The 23,934-nt window shown below is 33.4% G+C and overlaps 1 protein-coding gene across 1 annotated transcript in view; it reads left to right on the plus strand.

Moving 5' to 3' along the window:
• Positions 1-23,934, plus strand: part of LOC127853211 (E3 ubiquitin-protein ligase RNF213-like) — a 49,186-nt gene that overhangs the window by 23,729 nt on the left and 1,523 nt on the right. Inside the window, exons 47-80 of the mRNA XM_052387495.1 lie at positions 168-312; positions 512-677; positions 1,000-1,165; positions 1,328-1,497; positions 1,721-1,948; positions 2,105-2,295; positions 3,659-3,764; positions 3,976-4,076; positions 4,246-4,434; positions 4,757-4,999; positions 6,817-6,934; positions 7,411-7,682; positions 8,093-8,207; positions 8,584-8,703; positions 8,927-9,031; positions 9,258-9,311; positions 10,171-10,362; positions 10,478-10,571; positions 10,692-10,726; positions 11,088-11,185; positions 11,482-11,626; positions 11,813-11,978; positions 14,635-14,735; positions 14,894-14,951; positions 15,222-15,418; positions 15,663-15,795; positions 16,189-16,272; positions 16,412-16,601; positions 16,784-17,009; positions 17,264-17,338; positions 17,589-17,780; positions 17,947-18,045; positions 18,342-18,541; positions 18,872-23,915. Of these exons, the coding sequence (XP_052243455.1) occupies positions 168-312; positions 512-677; positions 1,000-1,165; positions 1,328-1,497; positions 1,721-1,948; positions 2,105-2,295; positions 3,659-3,764; positions 3,976-4,076; positions 4,246-4,434; positions 4,757-4,999; positions 6,817-6,934; positions 7,411-7,682; positions 8,093-8,207; positions 8,584-8,703; positions 8,927-9,031; positions 9,258-9,311; positions 10,171-10,362; positions 10,478-10,571; positions 10,692-10,726; positions 11,088-11,185; positions 11,482-11,626; positions 11,813-11,978; positions 14,635-14,735; positions 14,894-14,951; positions 15,222-15,418; positions 15,663-15,795; positions 16,189-16,272; positions 16,412-16,601; positions 16,784-17,009; positions 17,264-17,338; positions 17,589-17,780; positions 17,947-18,045; positions 18,342-18,541; positions 18,872-19,040 (4,943 nt within the window). The 3' untranslated portion in view covers positions 19,041-23,915. The remainder of the gene's footprint in view (positions 1-167; positions 313-511; positions 678-999; positions 1,166-1,327; positions 1,498-1,720; positions 1,949-2,104; positions 2,296-3,658; positions 3,765-3,975; positions 4,077-4,245; positions 4,435-4,756; positions 5,000-6,816; positions 6,935-7,410; positions 7,683-8,092; positions 8,208-8,583; positions 8,704-8,926; positions 9,032-9,257; positions 9,312-10,170; positions 10,363-10,477; positions 10,572-10,691; positions 10,727-11,087; positions 11,186-11,481; positions 11,627-11,812; positions 11,979-14,634; positions 14,736-14,893; positions 14,952-15,221; positions 15,419-15,662; positions 15,796-16,188; positions 16,273-16,411; positions 16,602-16,783; positions 17,010-17,263; positions 17,339-17,588; positions 17,781-17,946; positions 18,046-18,341; positions 18,542-18,871; positions 23,916-23,934) is intronic.

Below are 23,934 nucleotides of genomic sequence, written 5' to 3' on the forward strand. Positions count from 1 at the left end.
TTCGCTGTGTGTATATGTTTTGCGTTTTGTTTTTTTTTTCCTTTATTTTATTGATTGCGACAGACATTTTGGCAATTCGTCACTTGTTATTAATAAAGGAATGTGAGCTATGATCATGTTTCCCTGATGCAGCTAGAGTTGCAGTCTAATTATTTTCAAATTTGCAGACAAAGCTCTCTTTACTAATGGACTCGTCGTGTGGATTGTGAAACTATTCAAAGAAAAAGAACGTGAAACCGGATTTCTCTCTGATCAATGGTTGATACGAAATGCGGCTGCAATGAGAAATATCAATAAGAATGGAACACTGAGGTTGGCCTCGATTGCTTTTGACCTAATTATACCTTAATTGAATAAATATTTATCTTACAAAACATTCAAAATGGATGTGGATATATCTATCATACCTGCTTATTTGCTGATACCGACACAGCCATTGTGAGTAGTATTAACTGTGTCTGCTTATAGTATATGTTTCTGAATCACTGTCTCTCTTTCATTTCAATTTTAGGAGATCATGCTACAATACAATCGTTTCAAAAGTCGCTCCAGTTTTTGCCAATGTGTTTGCCTTTCTTGACACAAACAGCAACATGGATTTAATCGAGTGCGATATTCCTTGGAAACGCGAAGTCTGGCTCAAGTGCTTGAATCTCACACATGTACTTCCACTTAAGGTAATATTGACTTCCTGTTTGTATTTTCATAACATTATTAACCATCAAGAATTTGTAATACTGTAAATAGATAAGGCCGTCGATGAATTATGTTTACATTTTATTTGACCCGTTCATATGCTTGTTCGAGATCTTCTTCAATGCTTCGTTATCGGCAGAAACCAAGATGATAAGTATTAAAAAATAAAAACACATTAAAAAGTGTGTCGATGCCTGATCTTTGTTTATAACCATATGCTCATCGATAATAAAAATTACAGAGTAATTCAAAATTGCTTTCTTGCATAGAATTCAGTATTTTAATGATTATATATAATATTAGTACACCGACTGTCATTCGCTGGCGGGCGCAGATGAACTAAAAGATTTGCTGGTGAAAGGTACAGGGTTTGAAGGACATGGCTTCAAACTACGATTTCCATTCTCGTGGGTTGTGATAGATGTGGTCGACGAGTTAGTCAGGGATATTGTTATTGATGCAGTTGAAGGTAGCACATGTGTATACATAGCTAAATAAAGTCAAAATATGAATATTTTGTAATTTCAGTCGCATCTATATATCTCTTAAATCGTACAATACCAAAATGTACCTCAAGTTTAAATTTACTGAGAAATGCAAGTGTTTAAAATGAATAATTTATTATTTCTAGTGAAAGAAATGATCAGCAAATGCGTAACAGCTCTCAAAGCGTCCCCTGTAGGACAGATATTGTCTCAATTTAGCAGCAGCACACAGCCGGATCCGCGTGAAATTTTGCAAGACTATATTCACGACTTTGTGCAAACCGTTTACAACGCTGGCACTGATTCAGAGCTAAATGTACGTTTAGATAATCAAAAGAAACATATGTACTGATATCATTTGAGAACAAGTTTTGTTTAAATTATATGTTAAACAAAAGTGACGATTTAACAATTTGCATCAATATATATTCCGTCATGTTAAATAAAGGTAGTTATTTTTTTACTTAACACTTGTCGTTTTTTGTAATCTAAGCAGCGACTTGTTTTTCATGAATAAAAAAGTTACTTGATAATTGCAGATTGTGTGCGAACAGATCATGTCGAGATCGATCAGCGTCGCCAATGAAATAGGCGGAAGTAATGATCTGATTTGCCACTCTATTTGCTGTCGCTTTGCATACGAAGAAATGTCGTTTAAGCTGACTTTTTTCCGATGTATAAATAATGTGTGGCCGTCTTGCAGCTCCAAAATAGTTGAAATCAGAAATACCACCCCAGGCCATTTTATGTTTAAAGAGCATGAATTTGTGAGTTTACCAATATACTTGGAGTTTTCCAAATTACGTTTATTTTAATATAAATTCTTATTATGGAATAATGATTTGCAAATCATCGCTATCGTTTTTAGAGCCTGATTTTGAACTTTTGCGAATTAACAATTTTGTTTTTTTATTCGACATCAGACATTCTCAGCCTTGTGCATGCTTCTTGAGGAACTCACTCCTAAACCAAATGAGCTTGACAAAACAACATCGCGTCAAGACTGGATCAGTAAAGTGTACACATATCGCCATGTTGTCGAAACCATGTTAAACATCAAGCAGAACGATGTTCGTTACGGTTTGCACAGTGAGAACACAATAAGAAGAGCTAGGTAAAAATATTTAAATTGTATTACTTCCAATACACGTACTATTTTCCTGCATGGCACTATCAAGTGTTTTTGCGCTATATTTGCTATTACTAGTATGCGGATATTGTGCATATTTTGTTAAAGAAGATTTTAAAACGGAAGTGGATTCATATAAAAAGTGTTTTTTATCATGTTTATTATAATTTGATCTTTTGGCATTATTATATGAAAATATTAAGCAATATAGAAATATATTAAGCTCTAACACACACACACAGAATTTAGGACACATTATTTGTTATTTGTAGTAACATCAGGCTGATAAATTTTATCTTTATGTATTTTTGTTCTTTTCCATCAAATACTATTTATTAAAATTGTTTGCATAAAATTCTAAAACGTTTGCAATTTAATCAGCTGATTGTTTTCGTAAAATATCACTCGCGAGTAACGCTTAAGTTTATTTATTATCCCAAACATTTATTATATGTTGCATTAAAATAACACGTATAAGAATACATTTCTGAAGTTCGCATTATGATATAAAACATTTTTTTAAATATGAAAGATGTTGTTGAAATATGAAGAGTTTTATCAGTAACTAAGAGTTGATTAAAGCTTGGTTTTTGTTAAAACAGTTATCAAATGTAATGCAGTTTACATGTGATCTTCGATTTCATTCGATGTACATCGATGCACTAAAGCTTACAACTTATCTTAATTGTGCAATTTGAATATTTTACTAATAATGCTAGTCTTAAAACATGTAGAAATATGGTAATTTTCATGCACAAGTGCAATTGCATCATTGCAAATAAAATAGAAAGGCCCGTGATCCCATGTTTTTACATGTTTTTATTCATTTTTTAATTGTATTAGAGTATGACATTAATCACCTAAACTGGCGCAACAACCCTTAAGTTATATTTTTGTTTTAAGCTTTTTGAATATTAGTTTTGTAAGATATAGCTTTAATCAGGACGTAAGACGTATATCATATAATAGACAATATAGATATATAATCGTATGTAAATAAATATACAAATATTATATGTGTAGTAAACAACATCGTCGAATCAGAGTTACCACATGTATATCCTATAATATACAACACGACTTACAACCCATGACGAAGAATATTTTGATTTTCAGAGCTCTTAAATCCTATTTTATTTTAATATCGTTAGCCGTTTAATAGGTTTACACGCAAACTGATTTGAATTGAACGTACGATGATGACACTCGCAAGTCAGTTCTACAGTGGGTGTTAAAATAGATATGATGTTTTGTATTCCCAAAATAATTGAGACATTAATGGAAAATACAATATTTTTGCGTATGGTAATGTATACATATATGCATGCGTGAAAACATTACATTGTAGATCGCTGTGGAGCCGCGTTCTGGCAATGAAGCTTTTTATTGAGAACATGTGTGTCCCAGAATCGGAGCAAGACATCACAATCAGGAATTGCATGCCTCTTTGGAAGGTAAATCAAGTAAACATTTTTTGTTTTAACAACATAAGACATTGTTAAAAGTAGACAATTATCATATTATTGTAGTTTATATGTATTATATATAATAACATTGCGATTCCCAAACCAAAAACTAATGAAGATAATTTTAGAAAACTTTAGTATTCAGTATTAACCGTTTTTGTCCGTTTAAATATGTTTAAAAATCTATGTTTTGGCTTAGTTACTTGGTGATGATGTCGATCTTGGCGGACCAAAGTCGTTCTCTGCTGTCGAAACTTTCCTTAAAATCTGCAACTTAACGGCGCTGAAAGAAACAATTGGGTATGCTAACATTCGTTTTGTACTTCCTTTTAGAATAGAACATGCATGGACATTATTGTCCAACATTTTATGTTTCAATGTGTTAATATATAAATATAGTATATGACCTGTTCAATAATTGAAATTTACATTCTATCTTAACCTTATTTAACACCAAATCCCTTTTCAGCTCGGAAGTTAAGTGTTATAAATGTGAAGAAAATATTCAATGCGCACCCGTAACGCTCCCATGCCAAAAGAACGACAAGATATGTCAGACATGTTTTACGGAGATGAAAGCACTGAGAGACTTCAAATGTCCACTTTGCAAAGAACCATTTCCTATAGATTGGGTACCAACTAATGAAGAGGATACAATGTAAATTATATAGTTGATTCAATACTATTTGTGTGCATTTTAAAGTTACACATTGCTGTTTTTGTTTTATTGCTGTCGACAATAGTTCTACGTTGCATTTGCTTAAGATAGTTCTCCTGTAAAAAAATCATAATAATACAAAAAACGATCTTTACATAATTTACATATGCATTTTAATGTAATAAAATGTTATAGGACAAACTGTGGTGTGTTGCATAAAACAGCGTTCATAAAAATATAGTTTACATACATTCACTGTAATTAAATAACAATTTGTTTTCATATGCGGAATATGTCTAATCAGTAAGTGTAAACTTTTCAGACTTGAAAACAAGCTGCGGCGATACCAACAGCGTTGCAATACATTTTTCTTGGAGGTCGTCTCGCAGTTGAGTTTTGCCTATGGAAATGCGTCTGAGCAAGTTATCACCAAACTTCTTGGTTACGTAACATGCAAAACCAAAACTGGCAAGGTTTTTACGAAAAACATCAGTATGATCGACACGGGCTTAGACCCGAATCCCGTTTTCAGGTCGTTTCTGTTGCGGATGTTGCTTAAGTCAAGGTAAAATTTGGTCATGATATTTTATGTATTCTATTTTTATGTCCCCCCCCCCCCCCCTTCGAAGAAGAGTGGGTATATTGTTTTGCTGGATGTAGGTCGGTCTGTCTGTCGGTTGGTCTGTCGGTAGACAAGTTCGTTTCCGATCAATAAATCGTCAGCGAATTGACCTATTGGTTTGATACTTGACATGTGCATTTGCATTGGACAATAGATGGTCCTTTTGCAATTGGGGTCTCTAGGTAAAAGGTCAAGACCACTGTCATAATAAGTGTGAAAATAGTTTCCGATCAATAACTCGTCAACGCATTGACCGATTGTCTTGATATTTCACATGAGCAAGTTCACGGTAACTCTCACAATAAATACAAATCGTTTCCGATCAATTACTCGTCAACGAATTGACCGATTAGCGTGATACTTCACACGTGCTTTGGCCTTGGACAGTAGATAAACCTTATGGAAATTGGAGTCACTAGGTCAAAAGGTCAATGCCACTGTCACAATAAGTGTGAAAATCGCTACCGATCAACGAATTGACCAATCGGCTTGATACTTCACATGTGCATTGGCCTTGGACAGTAGATGACCTCTATTGAACGTGGGGTCACTAGTTCAAAGCCCTTTATAGGGGTGGGAATATGTCTCCGACCGCGGAACTCTTGTTATAATTATTTATATACAAACTGTTAATGAATGCGTACACATAGTAATCAGGACAAACAGCGTTATATCATAAAGCAGTAACGTCCGTTTTGTGATCATCTAAATGTTACAAGAACTACAGAAGTGTAAACACGACAAGAAGTTTTAATAAATCCATGAACATTTTTATCTGCCATTATACAAATGTGGATAACTAGACATGGTTACGTCCGAAGTTCATTGTTTTTCCCATAGTTCAAGTGTGTTTCGAGTGTTTATTTAAATGGAGCCAAAATTTATTGGTGCGCATATTTATACGCTAGTTAAAATTGTGTACGGTTTAATTCATATGCCAGCGTACTTGTTGAGCTACTCGAGACACAAGAAGGGATATATAGCCAGTTTTATCAGATATATCATAACTAAAATATTGAGGTGCACTAGGTCATATGCTGTTTATATGTTTGTAAAGTTCCAAACCTCTAGCAGCAATAATTGTTGAATGACCCAGAACAGAAGTTAAACAATGTATTTAACAATTTATTTAAACAATATTTGCTAAACTGGACATTACTCATCCGGTTATATCAATAAAGTCCGATTAACATTACTAAAGTTTGCAGGTGCACTTTCTGGTCGATATCTTTGTAAAGCTGTATCCTTCAGGCAGCTATTTAGTTTGAGTTCCATTAGACTTAAGTTAAAATGCATGTGTATGCTATACAAAGACCATAACTCCAGAAATGTCGAAAATAATATCGCGATCGTACATGCTGATTTATGTTTGTATATCTTCACGTTCCGCTAGCAGCGATGCTATTTAATAATAAAAAGTCCTTTTTTTGCTTAAAGTGTCCATGCTCACATTTTGGTATATAATTGTTTGGTAATTTGCATCCTCTAGCAGCAATATGTGTTTGTGTTACGCGCGATAATAAGTTATGTCATTTTTGAGCTGAAGAAAGGTCTGATCCCTCTAGCAGCAATAGTTTTATGGATACGCACCACACAAATCAGACGGACGAGAGGACGGACGAAAAAAGAGGCAGAATCAAGAAATGCAAATTTGAATTTGTTTTGATAATAAAAAATCGCTTCGCAATATGTTGTACGAATCTCCTTCTGTTAAATAGTATTATATTTGCACTTTTAATAGAAAGTAATATTTATTTTAGGGAGGAAAGGTATGTTTCCAGTTATATCAGCCAGTTCCTGGAAAGCACGACAATAGACACGGACACAAACCCTAAAGAGAGAATTGACATTTATCTGCTGATTGTTCAATGTTGGGAGGTATTAAACTTGAACAAAATGTATTCCCACTCCACAAAAAAGTCATATTTCAAATTGGTATTTCAGAATAAAAATTGAATCTGCTTGTCTATCAGTTTATCAGTCCTTTGTCTGTCCGTCTGGTTGTCCGTTTCGTCGGATTTGTTTGGCCCGTGTTATAAATCCCTTTACGTATAAAATTCAAATTTCGTTCATTGAGTTAGTACAGTGACGATGTTTACAGATTATCGTAAAGATTGCGGAGTTATTCACGTTTGTGATTTTACCCGGTCCTACCATTTTTCGCAAAAAATACTAACTTGATTGACTTCAAACTTTGTATATATTTCTCGATTGTTGATAGGCATAGTTCACTGCTAACCAATTAAAACTTCAATGGCATTATTTAAAGAATTAGCCCGCAGTGTTATGTTTTCTTTTGTATTTGCTCCGCGTTGGCTATCCTGTACATTGTAGCCGTTTTTTCGGTATTGTAGGACACGCAGTTACAGTATATTGAACAAAGTGGAGAATCAAGACTGACTATTGCCTGCGATTTGTTTCGAGATGCTTTTGAAAAGATCAACAACCACCAGTCATTGACTGAACTACTTTATGGTATCGCAACTGCAAGAGCATGTCTATCTGAAACAGCACGTTGCTTAGCGGAACTTGCCGAGGAGGAAAAACATACTATTACCGGCGATATGCTGAAAATTATTCAAGCTGCTAAAGAATTGTGTCACAGTCATAATAAAGAAACATTGAAGTAAGTGAAATAGTACTTTTTGCAGAAACTACGAGGTAAATGCGTGAATACTTCGTAAATGTTGTGTCACTGTCGTTAAGTTGATTCCAATTTGAATTGTTCAAATCTATTTGAAAGGCATTCGACCTGATGGATACGATCTGATTTATATGTTCAAGCAGTCAAACGTCCTGATGTATCAATATAGATTTTAAAATGTACATGACATACAATATAACATGCGAACGTTTTTGTTTCATTTACTTATTAAATGTGGAATGCATGATCATTTAATATGGAATATTATTATCACGTATGCTGCGTATGTTCTTCAGATATTACTTAAAAGATGGTTGGTTAAGTATGTTGTTACATAAGAGGCTAAGAGAAATGATTAACTGTGTGATTAAAATATAATGTATACTTTCCAGGGTGTATCTATTGAAAATCTTGTGTCGTCGTTACGGCATACATATATATCAAAGATTATCGAAGTCTCGTGCGCATAGTTTGAATTGGGTGGCATTTGAGGGCAGATCAGAACAGGTATTTTGTTTAATGTTATGTATGACAAAAATCGCATTCATGTATACATGTGCCATGTAATGTTCTGGACGCTTGCATTTATAATATTTTGAAAAATATAGTCATCTGGGGGACTCGATTGCCTGTTTAATATGGACTTCATAGTTTTTGAATATGTGCCTTAACGTGCTGTTAGCTATCGTAAATGTTTGATACCGAAATTAAACGAATTCAATTAGATGTCGAGTTTGGAATACGTCAAAGTAAAGTCGCTAACAATTTTACCCATATATGATACTATCATGACCATTGCTAGTTCTAAATATAGTCTTGTCGTTACCATGATGGTCTTTACATGACAACTGCATATGTAAATTTGCTTCGTTCAATCTACCAGATGCAGGTTGAGGTAGCAGATAGATACATTGTCTTGGGGGAGACATACACACGTGTAAGAGAAGCCATTGCAAAAACACTTCTTGGAGAAGATAGTGGGATACTTCAGGACTTACTGCAAGTATGTTAATGCATAGCACGTATAAAATACTTACAATTTGTATGAGTAGTTTCTGATATATATGAAACAAAATGTTATTTTATACCATAACAAATGGTTAGTTACAATTTTATTTGAAGAATCATTGCATGATTACATTGAATATTTTGTTTAATGCTGACAACAAAACCATATTTCCTCTATCCAGTTTATGTGTGTGCACACTACAATTCTTTTTTTGCAGAAAATACAAAGTCGGAATGCACATTTAGAAACCGTCGTGCAGCTAGCTGTGCACAGAGAGGTAACATGTGCACATGTCAGACAATCATTCACTAAACCAAAAAAGGTGCGTCAATTATTAGCGTTGTTTTTCCTCGATGATTTTGATTTTACATCGGTTGTACTTACCTCATTGAATGATGTTTCGTATTTGCATTTTGCACAAAGTTTTTAATGTTTTTAAGATATTTTGTTCAACATTACCATGCAGAAATAAACCAATAAAAGCAAATAAAACTGCGCACAGTTCATACATTTATTTCATTTTTATTAAATGGTTCCTTTGATTTCAGGAAATTGAACGCTTACATAAACTACTTGTGGCTTCCGAAGTCGTGGAAGACAAGGTTTGCCTTTACAGAATAAAACAAAATCATCTAGTGAACACATCGACGTTATGATAATAACATATTAAGTGGGATTGTATCAATACATGAAGCTATCGACATATTACGTATACAACAGACCATTTCGTATTTAATCACTTTTCATATATTTCAAATTGTTTAAATAATGTATTTGCTCTTAAATGGTTAATACACATTATGTTTAAACTTGGAGCTTATCGGTTTCCTGTACTAATACACCAAAGATTGAAAACTTAGCACTTAATCAGGAGATAAATTGGTGTAATTATCTACTACATTTATAAGAGAAAACTTATTTTAATCAAAGAATAATTGAAACTGGGCTCACTGCCTAAAAACGGTCAATTCAAAGTATTGATGTTTAAACTGGTTTGGTGGCTAGCCGCACCTGACATCCCAGAATTATTTTCAAAGCAAATTCGGGTCTAAAGTGATCTCACTCAAATATACGTATGCAGACATAAATGAAAACGTGAATGCCAAAACGTGACGCGTGATTCGAATACGACACACATTATTTAGTGTCAAATGTTGGAAATCTCTATAGGAAATATATTCGAACGATTTGGAGATTTTTTGTATTAATTATCATTATACACATATTTTTTTTTCAATCTAAACAGATACTAAACTATCAAGTTAGCTACAAAAAAATATCCAACAATATAGGTTTAAATAAATCGTTAATATGTTTTGTAAACATAACCACGAAGTAGATATATTGCATACAGCCTCTGAAGACCTTTCTTGAGAACTATAGTAGAAAGTTAAACCTACTCAGTTACCATTTCAACTTTGCATGATTGACTTGTAACATATTATGATTATAATAAACTAGGAGCTCATGCAGAGGCTTCTGAATAACAACCTTCAGCCCCCGTTGTTGGTCATGAAACCTCAATCGATTATGGAGCAACAGGGCGTGCAGTGCTTAATGACACACTTCAAGATCACCATGTCAAAACTTCAAGATGAGTCGACATTACTTTTCCCTTTCAAGGCGTTGATCGATGGAAATCTTATTATCCAGGTTTGCTTGTGAAGTAGTCTGTGACCACGTTTTTACGTATTAACTCACTTGAAAAATATGTTCATTGGCAAGTTTATTGTGTACGTTAAGTCCAATGTCATGATGATTGTTTCAGAGCATGTTTCTACCGACCATGCCACAGGATGACTTGGATGACATACACAATGCCATGCTCAGGAACCGAGGTGGCGAAAATCCTGTTGTTTATCGTAAGTTTAATTTAAGTCTGAATAATACGAGTTTTCGTTGGAGTGGTTGTTGTATATTTCATTTTAATTTTTTTATCATGTTAATTTATTATAATAGCATGTGCCTTGTATTAATTTTAGGGTGCCCTAAGGGTCATCCCTACCTCATCGGTGATGTAAGTATGAGTTTGTATGGTTATGATAACTACATAAATGGCTTTATTGCCTATGGACTCCAGTTTTTAACAATAATATAATTTTTTTACGGCTAGACGTTAATGAACATTTGTATGTATTCAATGAGGATGTGTACCGCTTTAAACAATATCCCTTTTGTGTCGTTATTGATAATACGCGAACAGTTTCAAATCCCTTAAAGGCATTCATATTCCACACATATATTAATATTTTAGCAAGTATCCACAATGCTTCTTTGTGTGGTCATATAATGCATTGATCATGTGTTCATTGGAAAAAATGACGGCATGCGACTAATTAATTTTAGAGAGTGTCAATAACGTGATTAATTTTTTTCAGTGCGGACGTCCAGATTCGACTGGTTTTTGTCCAGAATGTCGGGAACAAATCGGTGGGGCGGGACACCAAGCTTTGCCAGGAAATGTTTTGAATAACCAGTTAGTTTGAATATTATTTTATATGGAAACATGGTCGGTTGACATAGCAGTTATCTATTTTACTGTAGATTTGTACATCGGGTTGATTGTATACATTGATTTAAAACATTAAATATAAATACATCATATAGATGGTATTTATTTTAGTTTAGGATAACGAGGCCCTTTAGTGAACATCCTTAATCATGAATTTCGAAACGCACGTAAACCTAAATGTAAATTGCTTTCTTGCGTATAATATAACATCCTTGTGTTTTGACAGCACATTATGAAATATATTACTAAATTAACTTTAGAGGGGATACAACAAAACGAGGACATGTCCTCGGCAGAAGCAATAAAAGTGGAATTATTCAGCCAGAGAGAGATATGAAACCCACTTACTGCACAGCTGTTCGACTCTTCCTTCATATGGCCTTGTACCTGGGTCCAGTGGAGGATGTATGTACTTGCTAACTCGTTTATGTTTACAAGCAAAAGGATAGTGTGCATCAGGATAAACATCATTCAACGTCGTATTAAAATGTTTTTAAAAGGAAACCGCATATATTGTAAGAATATTTTGATATATAAAGATATAATATAACGATGCGCATGATTAAAAAACATAATGTATCTTTTGTTTAGATACAGAAAATTATACAGCCAGAAATACCAGCCAATCATGTGTCGCAGTTTTTACTGGATCACATAAACGCAAACATCGTCGGTCTCCAGAAAGCTCTCGATCGAAGTCCAGATGATATCATCCTGCTGATGCATGTCGTCGTTCACCACATGATGCATCAAGCTGGTATACCAACAATGTTCTGATTAAGTTATAATAATAATGCAGATTAAGGAGTTCTTAATTACACAATCGACAAATGAAGTCTTACTTAAAAACAGAATACATGACAATCCGAATAGCAAGGACAGTGGTGAACTAAATTTACTACAAATACAATTAACAGAAATCAGTTGAAAAGCCACAATGTTTTTTTTTCAGAATGCTTTTATTGATTTGATTTCTTCACTGTCAATTACTGTATGAAATACTAAATTGTATTTACTATCAGGTTTTGTCAATATTATTGTATTGGATCTTTTACATTTTTTAAGGCAACTTGACATTAAACTACTTTACCGATATAAAAGTTGACAGGCACTATGTCTAAATAATAGTCCATAATAATGATACACCCCAGGTTTGACAGTAACACTTGCCTCTAACATTGTCTGCCTTTGAAGTTGTTCATACAGGTGACATGACTTTATATCACAATTGTCAAATTTTCTCAATTTAGTGTACATAATATAAAAATCACCAGCACTTTAATCTTGAAGTTAGCTACCCATTAAATTGTATTTCTGTTATTGATTGTGCATTCCACTTTTTAATAAGTTTTGTTTACTTCAGGCCACTCCAAATTGTTATGTTGGTCGTCGGATTTGCCGCACCTTATTTTCAAAATGGAAAAAAAACATTTTTTTTTACCGCTCGCACTCATTTTTGTGTCCTTCATTAACCATAGCGCATGGGTTTTTTTAATTTGTGAAAAAAAAAATACCACGATCTAGCAGAAACGATTTAGACGCTTAATACGAACGCCAAATATAATGTTTCGTAACCTTTTGAATCGATAACTGCAGACGCTAAAAATTCGATCGAGACGACAAGAAAAATGGCTTCCTGCGAGAGCAGTACATGTTTCGCTGTCGTGACCGTTTTAACAAATTGCAGTTAAAAGTTGCTGCAGCAACCCTTAAAAGTATAAACAAATCTACGTTCTGTGAATTATTTAAATGTGTTTGTTTACGTTCGAACATGCATCTATCAGCAGATACCGTTGAAGCATGTTAAATTTCAGACAACATCGGTAAACATGACGTAAGATTTTTTATACTTTTTCTTCATGAAATGGGCATATGGACGGTATTTCCCTATATGTAGGCAAATGTTTCCTATAACACAATTTTAAGTGAACGAAAAATAAACATAAAATCACTAAATGCTGGTTCTAAAAGTTTCTCAGGGACAATGTTTTATCATTTTTAAAATACACGGTTTTCGGAACCGTTTAACAGCTAGGTCCGTGTATGTCAGAAACATCAAATAAGTTCTTTGTAATGTATAAATGTATTTCAAAAAAATACAATACCGTACTAGCCATCGATATGCCCCTTTTAAAATAAGGTAGCGACAATGGATTATATGCATGGCCTTTGTCCGACTGTCTGGCATTATCATTTTGATGATTGTCCCCCTCTTTAAGTGCTATTGCAACATGGTATACCTTTTCACAGATTGCAACATGGTATACCTTTTCACATCTTTCACTGTTTAAAACTTTAAACAAATATAAGCAGCAGTAGATAGACATATGTCCAACACTTCAATGATATGGTTACACGTATATTTCGTGGTCAAATGTCATATGCAACTTACTCCTATAAATATGAGGTCGATATATATACTTTGTATAAGAATTGATTTTAATGTAAAATATAGCTGTTTAAACCTATTGATAATGCAATATTTTTCTATCGAAATGTGATTTTTTTATTCTTCGCTCTTCGCTCGCTCGAGAATTTTCCTGTTTTCAAAAAAAAAAAATTGTTTCGCTCGCCTATTCAATTTTTTTCAAAAAAATCAGTAGACCAACAAACCAATTTGGAGTGGCCTCAAATGTAATTTGTAATTTTGATGTTGATTTTTTATGTTGAATTCTGTAAATTTTCCATTCTGAAAGTAAGCTTGACAGTTGAACTTTGTTGTCGAAGCAAATTGAATAACATCAAAGTAAATCCATTAAAACAGTTTGTATTTGTGTATCGTCTTTCTAAATTATGTTCCATTTTGTCTTACTAGTATGACGTTTAGTAAATAACGTCATGTACCGACCCAGAATTATAGTCCGTAACGACCATAATCTTGGTTACTGACCCTCTTTGGGAAAAATTACATTCAACAATAAGTCAAATTAAGAGTCAGTTGAGTTTTGGTCAAGATCCTTTACAGACGTAACTTTTGTCTATCGTTAGGAAATTGATTTCTCTCTAAATCGTCATCGTATCAGTTTTACAGTAATTTTACAATAATCCAGATTTATAAACATAGTACATATTAACTAACACTGATTATGTGAACTTTTATAACATTTTTCTTGTAATATTAACGTAAATTGTGAACGGACGCGGAAACTGACTGACTGTGCGTATAACTGTGTGTAAACACTTCCCTGTTATCATTACCGAAAAGCTTGCGGTTACAAAATACTTATATTTTGTGTCTCTTTTACATGTGGTACGCTACGATTAGATGACTTTGCATGACTAAACTATTGCTTGAACATTTATAAAGACTCCTACCGTACTATATTCACAATTGACCACGTTATTTAAACTGTATACCTCAAAGCAGAAGTACATAACAATATTTAAGTTCTAACTTTGACCTTAAATTTAAGGAAAAGCTCTTCCACAAAGGATGACTCTTCTATCCTCAAAGGCAGACCGCAAAGCATGGGAAAATGAATTTTGTTCGACTGTATTACGTAATGTACTTGGGGTAAGGAGTCAAATTTGTTTTCGAAATATTATTTACTTCATATTACATCAACTGTGTAAGCATATCGGAATTTCTCATTTTTATATTTCGACGTTGTTGTGTGCTGTCTGTTGCTTGTCAATATTGACTTATGTGAGATCTTTTGGATTTTCTTTCAGAGCGCTGATCTTCTGCTTACCAATTTAAACAACGGTATTGCAACTGATCAGAGATTAGGTAAAAGGCATTTTCTTAAGAAAGTTCTCCTTCTTGATCAAATCATTGTTTTCACAAAAATTCGAATTCCGTTTAACACGCATAAGCATGTGTATTTTCAAAATTGAAACGTTACATACACAGTTTTTTCGAAACATGTTATGAATAACCATCAGTTTGTGGTCTTAAACTGTTTAACATTGCTGATGCGCTGAACAGTCTATTAAAACAAATAATAATTAATGCAATTACTTTCAATTTATCTGATAAAGTATTTAATTATAAACTCAGGAGCCGATCCACTAATGTGCTTGATATACGAAACGGACAACACGCAGGGAAGTGAAGACACAGAAAATCTGCTGAATGTCCCACGAATGTGGCGATTTCGAATCCCAATTACGATTGAACATATGCGCCAAGTATTGGATTCGAAAATTCAGGACTTAAATCCAAAGCCGCGTGTCCTGCAACGTTTTTTGCTCGAGGTAGGAGTATACAAGGATATTTAATGTTATGTGTACATATAAAGTGGATATAAGTTTGCATGTGCGTGACAGAAGACTATACGTTTGTTTTTTCAATGTTGGGTTTTCTTCAATATGATTGTTAATTATTGTCAATGCCTCAGTTATGATTGCCGCTTTTCGAAATATTGTTTTTTCATTTGCATCTGGTTGGTTAATCTCAGAAGATGGAGTGTTATAATACCAAATTACCCTTTATCCTTAGGATGACATACTCCAAGCACTGCAATATCTTCCCAATATCATGCTTCTACAGCGAGCACTTCTTCAAAAACTCCAGAAGAAACTTGACAGAGCTGAAGCTAATGCGCAACTTAAAGTTAGGGATATAAAGAAAAGTAATGTTTATTCAATTCAAAATTAAAGCGTGTGTACACGTTTCAAACCTCTTCTTATGCAATGAAATGTAAGCAATGAAATGTGATGAACTTGATTTTCAGTATAAGCATGCTTTTGCGACTTAACGTGCACATAAACAAACAATGTAAAACTAAATGTATGTATCGATGTATCGGAGTTTGCTGGTATCGATTAAAGTTTTTGTCAAAGGATTCCTTCTCTTGCAGCCGTTGGAAATCAATTAATTGAATAAGGCGTATGATTATTGTGAAAATATTAAGCGAAACAAATGTCAACTTCTTGATATATAACTCAAATATGTTTTATGGAATATGCACATAACACAATGAGCTACACGCTACATGCTTAATAGTGTATTGATTTAATGGCAGATAATCTCGCCGGACATGACACAGAGAGGTGGATAGATGATTTTTCAAAAGCATGGGAAATGACACGACTGCGTCTATCACCAGGTTAAACATTTTTTAATTATTATTTTGTTCGAAATGAAAACTTGTATTTAGATATGTGGTTACAAATAGATTCATTAAGACTCCAGCTATCTTAATCATTATAACTGACTCTTGTTTTAAACATGTACTTTTTAAAAAGGTTGTGCTACCAAGTTTGGGCGAGTGAACGTTCCAGAGGAGTTTTGCAGAGAACGAATAACAGACAACACTCCACTCGCCGTCCTTTTACCGGCGACAAACGGTCCTGGATTGTGTTCCTATGCCATGCTTGATCTCCTCTTTAGGAAACAGAACGAGGTGATTGACTTCTACGGTTCCGAAACGGAAAGGTACATATATTTTAATTAAACTGTCATCACGGCGGTTAATTTGATAATGTTATTCTTATTTTTATACTTTGTTATAACTCGTTGGTTGCTCATTTAGCATATTGGTAAAATACAATATGCATTAGCGTAAATATGCGATAGAAGTATTGCATTTGGAAATATATGGTTTTGTTTTCTTAAAGACTACATTCACTTTCTTCAATCGCACCAATGGCTGTGACCTCCGCACATCTGATCAGCTACGACCACGAACATGACCTGATGCCCCTGGTTTTGGCCAACTGTCATTATTCCTTTGAGATGGGCGTCGGGACCAAGATTGAGTATGACTTTGCTGGCATGGAAAGACAGCTTATAGACAGGCTTCTTTACTCCAAGTCGAAGATAGAAATCCATCAATACTTGAAGGTATTTCTAGAGACATTTATGTGTTATCACAATGAATTATATTAGTCAAGCCTTGTAAGTTTCTTTGAAAGCGGATCCTGTTCGATCAGCTTCCATGTATTTTTTTATTAATTACTAATTCTTTGATCTTTATACACTCGTAATTTATACTGATTCTGAGGTATTTTTCTGACTTGTTGAAGTTATTTCATTTTAATTTTCGATGTTCTAAATGAAAATTTATTTACATCTAAATATGCCCTTTCACGTGTTAGGTCGACCTGATGGTTTACAGAACAGAAGTGACGAACGTCTCTGTTTTCAACAAACTTCGGGGCAACATACCACAGGTTAGATTATAAATACATTTGCTTTCTTGTTTTACCAGAGGTGGAGTGTATGTGTGTTGAGTGTATGTAAACTTTTAATACTTAACACTTAACATGGACGTATTGTTTGTAATTATTATTATTACAACCATAAACATAAATTAAAGTGTACATATAATATACTGTGTACTGTAAGCTGAAACATTTTTACGAAATTATGTGTATATTCTGTCGTATATTATCGTATATTTCTTCTGTCTGCTTTTCATAGGAACACTTAAATCCTGCTGTCAAAAAGCAGATTTTTGAAGAACTACGATCATTGCCCGACGTGTGTGAATCGCTTGACAATTTAGATATTGCTATAAGCTTCCTAAAGACGACTGGTGGTGACCCAGCTATGCCTTTACACAGGTTCATCGAGGAAACGCTACAAATGGACAAATCTCTTTTGAGTCAAAAGGCTAGTCACTATATTACAATTCGCGCATTCGTTTGTAATACGTGTGTTTATGGTTCACTCGGTCAATTCATAATTCAGTGCACTAATACTTAAAAATAATTTTACAGATTTCGATTGAAATGAGGTTGCGATTAAAATTTATTTACGTTTTGGTGTCGTTCTTAAGGCCCGGCAAATTTGCGAACTTCGACATGCCAGATCGTTGTGGTTGCTGTTGTCCTTTCTTAAGTCCAGACTTCTAGTTGATTATCGACACGCAACCGAGGTTTGTTTATAAAAATGTCTCTAAATTGCAGAAGACTCTTGGAAACATGTTGTTTATTTGTTGCAAGTGGATCCGGAAAATCAGCGTTATAACGTTTTGTTCTTTAGCAGAATATGCTTATATATTAAAATGACAATACTTTACTGTTTTGATACAAATGCGTGTCAGTTTTATATCAATAAACTCACACATTGTGATACTGAACAATTGAAAAAGTAATATTAACGTCTATAATTAGATTTAAACATATCTATAAGAAATCATCTAAATTGCATTTGTAATGCCTTTTTATGCAGGCGGTTTTTGAAACGTTGCCTAATGGTTTCTACGAAGATCTACCCGACGTAGTAAAGTCAAGCTTTGGAGAATACATGAACAATCTAAGCACTGAGAAGTTATCAAATCTATTGGAGCTGCTTCATGAATTTCTAATTCTCAGAGTTTCCGTTCAAGAGAATCCTGATGACGATGATTTTGTGGATACCAATAAATACAGGTGCGATTATTTCGTATTTGAAATGTTTGAAAGTATTTAGACAACGATGTTGTCTGTGTATAAGTATTTACACGATTTTGATTAAAAGTAACTAAGGCATGTGCATTATAGTGTGTGCAATTTTAGATTAAAGGTCAGCCATTTGATGATAGCTGGAATTAATGATGGTGGGTTTAGACAATACATACTTAGGTTGAGCTTGAACACTGTACATTATACACGATAGGGAAAAAGCTGATATGTTTAGTTCCTAAATCATTTATTTCGAATGACTGTATTTTGTATGTACATTGGTGAAGAAATTCGCTAGCGTATTTTCTCCAATTACAGATTATTTGAAAGCCTGAAGGAGTACATTGAGCTAAGCGAATCGCCAGCTCTCGAACCTGTTATTTTTAATGGAAGTCCAACGGGATTGTTGTATGAACACGGTGCAAAGGCCTGGGTACTGGCGTACGAGACGCTTTTGAGGAAAATAGGAACCAGGCGTCGCTCCTGATATACAGAAAAAACACAAAAATACTGACGTCAGGAAATATAAATAAACCGATATACAGAAAACACATATAATAAGAAAATAAAATAAATTATTGTTTAAAGACAATAATGTTTACAGTTTTTCACTATTTTTCTTTTTGTCACCTATGACTATGCATGTTTTGTTTCAGTGCATATTTGCAATGACATTATTGATTGAATGAATTGCAGTAAAATCATTATATAGTTTGCAGTGGTACAATATGTGTGAACATGCAAGTGCGTGTACATATATTTTCTATTATATCGTTGAATGGCTAAATTGAAATGAAGTTTGCATTGTTGCAATATATGTATGGTGTGACTATGTTTGTTTTGTGTCTGTAGAAACTGTTAACTGTCTTTGTTTACTGGCTGTTTACTTTTCAATTGTTACATGAAATTGCAGTTGAATATTCCTGCTTTATTTGATATATACAATTTATGAAACGCATTGTCGTAATATATTTGTGTTGCCATTCGCCTTTTATATGAGGGATATATTGTTTCATTCGTAAATCTACTTTTCGTGATTGAAGAGTATCTGAGATGTCTTGTTTTATGGTTATGTATAAAAAATTAATTGTACGTGCATGATTGAATTCAATGTTAAAATGTTTGCAGAAAAAAGATTTGCAAAACCATATAGTTGTCAGAACATTATACATGCTTATATTGAAAACTTTTCGAATGAATAGCATATTCGTGAAGTTGTTCTTTATTTTGAAATGTAAATTATTCTTTCATTGTTTTTAGATCAAGGTGACTGTGTCATTTTAAGTATACTGTGATATATAAAGTGCATATATAATAGGCGTATAAAAATACTCCATACGTGATTAGGGTGTAGATTTTAAGCGCATTCGTGCCGAGTTTATTTTTATAATATTCGGTACACTTATTTAATTTTGTTTATGAAATGTTTTTGCTTTTTTATGGTTTTAATGGCGATACATCTATAGGTTATTGTATGTTTTTATAAGAAATGGATTCTTTTTTGTGTCAATCATCTTATAACAGTCTATAACATTTTCATGTACATATCAAAATGATGCCACATAATCATCAACATGTGTGTGTGTGTGTGTGTGTGTGTGTGTGTGTGTGTGTGTGTGTGTGTGTGTGTGTGTGTGTGTGTGTGTGTGTGTGTGTGTGTGTGTGTGTGTGTGTGTGTGTGTGTGTGTGTGTGTGTGTGTGTGTGTGTGTGTGTGTGTGTGTGTGTGTGTGTGTGTGTGTGTGTGTGTGTGTGTGTGTGTGTGTGTGTGTGTGTGTGTGTGTGTGTGTGTGTGTGTGTGTGTGTGTGTGTGTGTGTGTGTGTGTGTGTGTGTGTGTGTGTGTGTGTGTGTGTGTGTGTGTGTGTGTGTGTGTGTGTGTGTGTGTGTGTGTGTGTGTGTGTGTGTGTGTGTTTGTGTGTGTGTGTTTGTGTGTGTGTGTGTGTTTAAAATTAGGCGTCACAGAATCATGAAAATACTTGTGCTTAAGCTGCCAACTATTTCAAAATCGAGAACGTGTGTGTGCTTTAAAAGTCATATGTCTCATACACAAATTCAGTTTGTGTTTAAAACGCCAGATGTCACAGAATCCTAAACATAGTTGTGCCCGATGCCAGACGTTTGCATGATGCTTATTTATTATGACAAACTAAAGCACTGATGTTTTATGTATAGCAATTATGCTTTTGTTAACAATCGTGGTTCAACAAGTGTATGTTTCTTTCGATTTGTTTTAAACTTTATTGTAAATATTAGTGTAAATCATTATAAATTACAGATGTGTTAATATGTAACAGTCGACTTTTACAAGTTAAATTATGTAATTTTGTGGTGATCGTTTTTGTGGTTTTCATTTTTGTAATCATAAATACCGTGCTTTGGGGTTATATAGGGGTTATATAGTTGCTATCCGATGATTGAATGGGACATGGATGATGATTTAATTTGGCAACCAGATACCGCAGACTATGTTTATTCAATATCCATGAGTTGCATATATTGTTAAAATAATTCACCAACATAGTATTGTTTTGTGTAGGATAAACAAATCATAGATTGATTTAACTTTGATAGTATTAGAATGTCGGCTACTGTTTAAAGAAATAAGAAAGTTTCATTGAAGTTGAAATTCTAAAAATTTAGTTTTATTATTTTAAGTCTATTTTGTAAATAATTAATTATCTTGTTAAGATGAGGCATATCTTGTAAATAGTTTTTTTCAGAAGTTGCAGTTGTGATATATTGTATTATATAACTCTTAAAATTGTATTGCTTTGTTTCTATGGAAGTCGCATACATATTTCGTAAATGAATTTAAAAAAAATAATTAATTGATTTGAGCGAAGCGAATTCTGTACATTCACTTTTTAGCAAAAACATCAATAGCCAGTGTGTTATATTTTAAATTGCATTGAGAACTGTATAGAATACTAATGTGATTTGTTCAACTATAGAAACATTGCTTGTGCTTAATTTAACCCCCGTGTCAATATATCGCATAATTTAGTGAAAATCGGATACTGGCAACTTAAAAAACAAAACAATATATTTGCACACTTCACAATAACGTTTTGAAATACGATATTCTGACAATACATGTTCCGTTTAAACCTATTTATTTAAGGCGCTATTGAAACGCTCTAGGGTCAGATTCCTGGGTAGAACCAGTACTTGGTGTCTAGAGGGGAGATTCAACGAAAATATGCTTCTTGACAAATTGGTAAAGCGTGGTTATAAATTCTTTACGTATGATTCACGTATGTTTTAGGAAAACTCGTTTCTTTAAGAGTTGGTTTGTTCAAAATTCCGTTATCACTAAGGTTATTTTTTTCAACAAATGGTGCATGAATTAGGTGAATGTACCCAAGGTATTAAGAAATTGCTGAGTTGTAGTTGATTCATGTGTAGTATTATATATTGTCAATGTGTTTTCGTAAATTATAATCCAGTTAACAACGCACGTACATGAGTGTGCGTATGTTAAATTGTCTATGAATGTGAAATGTGAAACAAGCTTTGTTCAACCCTTGTTAACATACATGTATAGCATTTGTGTTTATTATGAACGTGTTTGGGTTAAATAAACTTTTTTTCTTCTTTTTTCAATAGTACATTTACGAAGTATTACCATATAAATGCAGTTATGTTTGTATATACACATATAGTCATTAATAAGTGTTATTTCATTATATTTATTGACTATAAATTAAAATTTGCATTCAAAATCAATATTAAATTGCATTTTGAAAATACACGTATGTTTTTTAATTGTATCATTTAAATCGATATCTATTTCAAGAGACAAACTGTTTTATATTGCAATACCATGATGTTATCCTATAAGCAGTTGAAGCGTGTATTGTCACTTTTTTCAGCAAACGTGTCTGATTGCGTGACAATATATTTATGTTGATAGATTATGTTCTACGTTGAAGAAAGAATACCTTAATTGTTGTAAACATGTATCAAGTGTGTATACATTTCTTAACAAATGTTGGCCGATTTGATTGTAATTAAAAGTCGCACAAGTAAGCGGTGTACCCAATATTGTGGGCCCAAAGTAATGTCCCAACTGATTGCAAGCATTTCGACTGTTATTTGTGACACATACGCTGTAAAAAGTGTTAGATTATCAATTTGCATACTAACAGAGCAAAGTATGTTTATTAAAATTAAACCAATAATTGAAGTATTCTGTCGCTATTACTGTTGGGTCTATATGGACACAGATATCTATATCTATTAATAATGTAATGTGTTAATTTGTATATAAATAATATCTGTGTATATATCAGTGTTCGTCCTGTGTTATTTTATATATGATTCTATGTTGATTTGGTTAGCATGCGGTGTTGAAACAAAATTACCGACGATGAGTGAATGGAGTTGGCAAAATGGTACATATCTACAAAGCAACCGTAGTCATGGACAATACATTTCGAATGTCAACCGCGTAATACTGGTGAGGTCCGCAATATATGTATACACATGGAAATGGCGGTCACAAGTTGCCTGTATGATTGTTAATACCAAACAAGAAATACCCACGTGTTATCTATCTTAGAGTATTCGCAGTGCATTCATGGATAAAGATGTGAGTTGTTATGTTCATGGCATTGGTTCTGATAGAAGAAGGTTAGAAAATTATTACTGATGCTAGTGTTGTTATTGCATACGCATGTTTTGTATATTTATTAATATGTTGTAAATAGTTTTGTTTACACTGCAACACCATATACTGTCTACACCTTTTAGTTACTGATTTGAAAACTGCTTCATATGCTGAGTATGCGGGATATATTACCCTACGTTTACGTGTTAGTTAAACGTCTATTTAAACTTGATTGTAATAAAAGCCGCAGTTTGCACAACACACTATGTAAAGAAAATGATTCGCATGAACATTTAACCTACACAGTATTAAAATAAAACGCATAGAAATCGTGTGAATAATGAAGATTGAGGATTAATAAGTGCAAAGTGTCTACAAGAGCCATAGCGTGTTTTATTACCTGATGTCTTATATAAATGATAATTAATTATTGTTTGCTATTTCCTCGTAGAAAAAGAAATTTGCAATATTTTAAATTATTACCTGATAACTTATATAAATGATAATTAATTATTTTTTTGCTATTTCCTCGTCGAAAAAGAAATATGCAATGTTTTAAACTGTTACCAGTGAATATCGAACTGTCGACCGGTCAACAGTTTTAACTGTTGCCCGCTGGAATAATGACGTCATTTCGTCGAAAAAATGACGTCATTTTACAGTTAAACAGTCAAAATTATTTATTTTATCGATTACTGTTGTGTGTAAATCAAAATTTAGTTTGCTGTTATTTCTATGTTAGAAATTTGATCAGGTAATAAAGCACTTATTTC

The sequence above is a fragment of the Dreissena polymorpha genome, chromosome 12, assembly GCF_020536995.1.
Source record: "Dreissena polymorpha isolate Duluth1 chromosome 12, UMN_Dpol_1.0, whole genome shotgun sequence".
NCBI classification, from domain to species: domain Eukaryota; kingdom Metazoa; phylum Mollusca; class Bivalvia; order Myida; family Dreissenidae; genus Dreissena; species Dreissena polymorpha.